Source organism: Octopus bimaculoides, chromosome 9, assembly GCF_001194135.2.
Source record: "Octopus bimaculoides isolate UCB-OBI-ISO-001 chromosome 9, ASM119413v2, whole genome shotgun sequence".
In the NCBI taxonomy this organism is placed as follows: domain Eukaryota; kingdom Metazoa; phylum Mollusca; class Cephalopoda; order Octopoda; family Octopodidae; genus Octopus; species Octopus bimaculoides.
Window position 1 is genome coordinate 24,367,070 of NC_068989.1, and position 5,064 is coordinate 24,372,133.

General features: G+C 38.8%; 1 protein-coding gene across 1 annotated transcript in view; it reads right to left on the minus strand.

The window, feature by feature from the left end:
- The window catches only part of LOC106884216 (propionyl-CoA carboxylase alpha chain, mitochondrial), an 80,400-nt gene that overhangs the window by 463 nt on the left and 74,873 nt on the right, over positions 1 to 5,064 (minus strand). Inside the window, exon 22 of the mRNA XM_014935468.2 lies at positions 1,841 to 1,918. Coding sequence (XP_014790954.1) covers positions 1,841 to 1,918 — 78 coding nt within the window. The remainder of the gene's footprint in view (positions 1 to 1,840; positions 1,919 to 5,064) is intronic.

Genomic DNA, 5,064 nt, shown 5'->3' on the forward strand with positions numbered 1-5,064 from the left:
TTCGGTTCTTGAAAAAACGAACCTTATCAAAAATACATATTTAAAAAAATATTGTAATTAAATGAAAAGTTCATAATTGTTCCTTACTGGTGTCAACATAGTCCACGTGGGAGCATTTTTTGTTGGTTGTAGTAGTAGTAGTAGTAGTAATGACCGTATTGGTAATGGTGTATATATATATATATATATATATATATAAATTTACATAATATATATTAAATTTTTAATTAAAAACAGTTCACTAATGTAAACATTATTGGTCAACCGTACATAGTGTAGGTATTTTGTTTAAATGCCCATTGTGCTGCTGAACAGCATCTGGGGAAAGCATCCTACATGATGTCAAATGATAAAGAACACTGAGTGTACCAGACCAAGTGAGACAACTCATTTTACCATCCACTTTTCCATGCTTGCACAGGTTGGACAGTATTTGTTGAGGCAGGTTTTCAGCAGCTGGATGCCTTTTCTGTCACAAGCCCTCATCTGTTTCCAGGCAAGGTAATTTTTCTCCATAGCCAGGTATGTTTTTCATGGAAGACTGGAATAGGATGACACCACTTGTAGGTCAGTGAAATTCATTTACAACCATCATGGGAAAGCAAGACAAGGGGATATACACACACATCATGTACAAGTGTGCATGTGTGTGTGGTTGAGTCTCCTTGTCTTAACATCACAGGATAATTATGAGTGTCACTACCATACAAACACAAACCCTTATTTATAGTCTTTCATGGTAACATGTCTAGCCATGAGAAAATATTACCTTTCTTGGAAACAGGTGAGAGCTAGCAACAGGAAAAGCATCCAACCATAGAAAATCTGCCTCAATGAAAACTGTCTGGCCTTTACAAACATGGAAAAGTGAATGTTAAAACATGATAAACACACACCTTATATATGATCTCACACAGATTTTACACATATACACATATATGTGTGTGTACAATTAGATGTAGGGTTACTACTGTATGAGATAGAGCTTCAAGTACATTATCATTATCCAATCAGCTTCCAGTTAAGTGGTTAGTTGACCATTGTACTTAGCAGTGTTACTAGTTATGATATACAGAGCATATGTAATGGAAAATTAAGAGAGACACTAGTGTAAATACTTAGTTTCTACATACGTTTCAGCATTGCAGTTACTTGGAACTCAGTATTGAATGTTCTGAGTGCATTTGAATGCTTAACTGCAATGAATCCTCAGGAAAACACTTTATTGCCTTCTGCTACAGAGAGCAAATATATATATGATAAAGTGTTCTCCTGATGGTCCATTGCAATTAGACATTCAAATGCAGTTTGAAAATCCAATGCTGAGTTCCAAATAGTTGCAATGGTGAAACATACTTAGGAACTAAATATTTATACTGGTGTTTATCTTAACTTTACATTATACACACACACATATATATAATGTTATGATAAAACCACAACTCTTGTTAAATACAGCTACCCAGGGTTTCCTGGTCAAAACAATAACGTACACTGAGACAAAGACTGGGCATAAGAGGAACTAGATGTAGTATGCAAGAAAGAAAACTGCTCGGGGACAGGCAAGTGATGTGTATGGATGAGGGCAGCTGTGTATGGATGAGGGCAGCTGTGTATGGATGAGGGCAGCTGTGTATGGATGAGGGCAGCTGTCATTCAAACACACGTACGTACTCATGAACATACATACATACATGACTAAAATGTATGTACGTACATATGTACAATGACTAAAACAAATAGATAACCTAAATTATTTGGTGATTTTAGATAAAGAAAATTGGAATAGTAGGCAGCACTGAACAACAAAACAACAGTTTCTAGGCAACGCAAAGCTTACCTTCCCTGTTTTCCCAGCAACTAAACTGTTTTGCATTTTCATAGCTTCCAGAACACACAGTTCTTGACCTTCAGATACCTGGAAATATAAAGTACATGTATTCATAACTCTGTGTGCGCATGTGTAATTATGAAGTCAGGTGTGTATGAGAAGTGTACATAAAAGTACATTTATTAAGACAGGTGGTGAAGGTAGAGAGAAGGAGAAAGAAGTAAAAGATTAGAGGAGGAAGTGAAATCAAAAAAATACTTTAGCTTAACCCTTTTAATATTAACTTGCCTGCAACTACACGTGGTTCTATGATACAAACTTCCTGCTTAAAGTGATCTAAATTGAAACCTTCCTTCATAATATCCTACTAATTTATTTTCCAAACACCAGATTAATAATGACAGAATTATTTTGACTAAATTCTTCATTATTTTCAAAAATCATTGGAACAAAGGCAGAGTATTTCAACAAAAATATGGTAGCAAAAAGGTTAAAGTCATCTAAAGAAAAATCTTTCAACAAAATTTTGTGTCAATTTAATATCCAAACACCAGCTTAATAATGACAAAGAACACATTGAAATGTGGCCTCATTCATATCTATCATCATCATAAAAGTCAACTAGATTGAATAAGCCTTCACAATAACACCTTTCCACAAGAATCAATTTAATTTAACATAATAATGTCACCTGTCAGAACCATCATTCACAGTATGAATACAATACACCATCAATGAAGACATACATATATCCTTATCACCAGCATTTAACATCTATTTCCCAGGCTGGTATAGGTTGGACAGTTTGACCAGAGCTGGCAAGGAGGAGAGCTGCACCACCAGGTACCAGTCTGATTTGGCTTGGTGTCTACAGCTGGATGCCTTGCTATCACCAACCACTTTACAGTGTGCGCTGGGTGCTTTCTATGTGGCATCAGCATAGGTGTTTTTACATGGCACCAGCACAGGAGCTTTTTACATGGTGCCAGCATGGATGTTTTTACGAGGTGGTATCAAACAGTTCTGACTAGTTCTGAAGTGCACTAACAGATGGCAGCACATGGTTGCGTGTGCAATGACAGCTAGCAGTGACCTTCATGAAGCAGTGTATTGAGTGAAATCACTGTGTTTACTTCACAAGTTGTGAAATTTGTATTCTTGTGATCACAAGCATGCTGTAGTCTGCAATTTTGTCATGAACAGGAAGTTGGAACAAAGAGCCAACATGAAATTTTGCATTAAACTTGGGAAGTCTGCTACAGGGGCATTGAGCATGCTTTGGAAAGCTTACAGCAATGAGGCAATGGGTTGTATGCAATGTTTCGAGTATTGCAGGAACTTCAAAAGCAGAACATTCCTGGAAGACAATGAGTGATCTGGAAAGCCTGCCACATGTGTCATCCCCAGAAATGTGGAGAAAATTCATCAGCTTGTGCATGAAGATGGTCAGAGGACAATCAACAATAGTGCTGGTGTTGTTGGTCTGGCGTATAGATCTGAGCAGGCAATTTTAATGTCTGAATTGAACATACAGCGTATCTTTGCCAAGTTTATCCCTTGCCTGCTGACCACCAAGCAGAAAGAACATCACAAAGTCTGTCAAAATCTCCATCAGCATGCTGTTGATGACCCACCCTTCATGTCAAGGATCATCACTGGTGATGAGAGTTAGGTCTATGGGTATGACCCTGAGATGAAGCAGCAGCCGTCACAATGGAAGAGCCCTTCATCTCCACAACTGAAGGCAGCATGGCAAAGCCACAGTTCAAACAAGAGCATGCTCATAATTTTTTTTTTTTGACATTCACGGTATTGTGCATCAAAGATTCATTCCCCAGGGTCAGACCATCAATCGAGAGTTCTACTGCGATGTTTTGAAGCATTTGAGAAAAGACATTCAGCGAAAGTGACCAGATCTGTAGAACACGAAGAATCGGATTCTTCATGACAACGATGTCCCCTGTCACTGAACTCTCCTCACTCCTGAGTTTCTCACCAGAAACATGTTATCAGTTCTGCACCCACCGGATTTAGCAACTGCAGACTTCCATCTCTTCCCCAAGATGAAAATGCAGCTCAAAGGTCACCGTTTTCACACCAATGTCAAAATAAGAGCACTTGCAGAAAATGAGTTCCAGGTCAGATTCCAAAACTGGCAGGAATGCTGGGACTGGTGTATTGCTGCACATACTCTCTTTACTCTTTTGCTTGTTTCAGTCATTTGACTGTGGCCATGCTGGAGCATCGCCTTTAGTTGAGCAAATCGACCCCAGGACTTATTCTTTGGAAGCCTAGTACTTATTCTATCGGTCTCTTTTTGCCAAACCGCTAAGTTACAGGGACATAAACACACCACTGTCGGTTGTCAAGTGATGGTGGGGGGGACAAACACAGACACACATACATAATATATACGATGGGCTTCTTTTCAGTTTCCGTCTACCAAATCCACTCACAAGGCTTTGGTCGGCCCGAGGCTATAGTAGAAGACACTTGCCCAAGGTGCCATGCAGTGGGACTGAACCTGGAACCATGTGGTTGGTAAGCAAGCTACTTACCACACAGCCACTCCTGCGTCATGGTGACTATTTCAAACAAGATGATGTTAAAACGTAAGCAAATAAGTTTATTTTTTTATTAAACTTAACTAGTCTAGAACTTTTTGACACCACCTCATACATGGCACCAGCACAGGGCTCTTGCAGGCCATTCCTCCTCAGCAGCAAGAGCAGCATTAACAATTCTGCTGTGAAGGAGGAGTCTTCTTGAGTACAGTATACTTACTTCTGCTACTAACAAGAGATATTACATGTTAACATCAATATCTTTATTTTCCACCAGTAACATATGGCATTACATGCTGGTTACTACCAGCATTGTTTTAACATTTACTTTCCATGCTAGCATGGGTTACACAGTATATATTAAAGCAAATTTTCTACAGCCAAATGCCTTCTTGATTTCAACTCTCATTTGTTCTAAGCAAGATAATATTTCCCCATGGCCAGACATACTTTTCATGCAAGACTGGAAATGAACATTTGCTTACAACCAGGCGTGGCTTCCCTACCACATTGTTCTAAGTTTAGTCCCACTGTGGCACCTTGGGCAAGTGCCTTCTATTATAACCTCAGGCTGACCAAAGCCTTGTGAGTGGATTTCATAGCTGGAAACTGAAAAAAGCCCATCATATATATATATATATATATCTGTGTGTGGCAAGACTTCCTTTT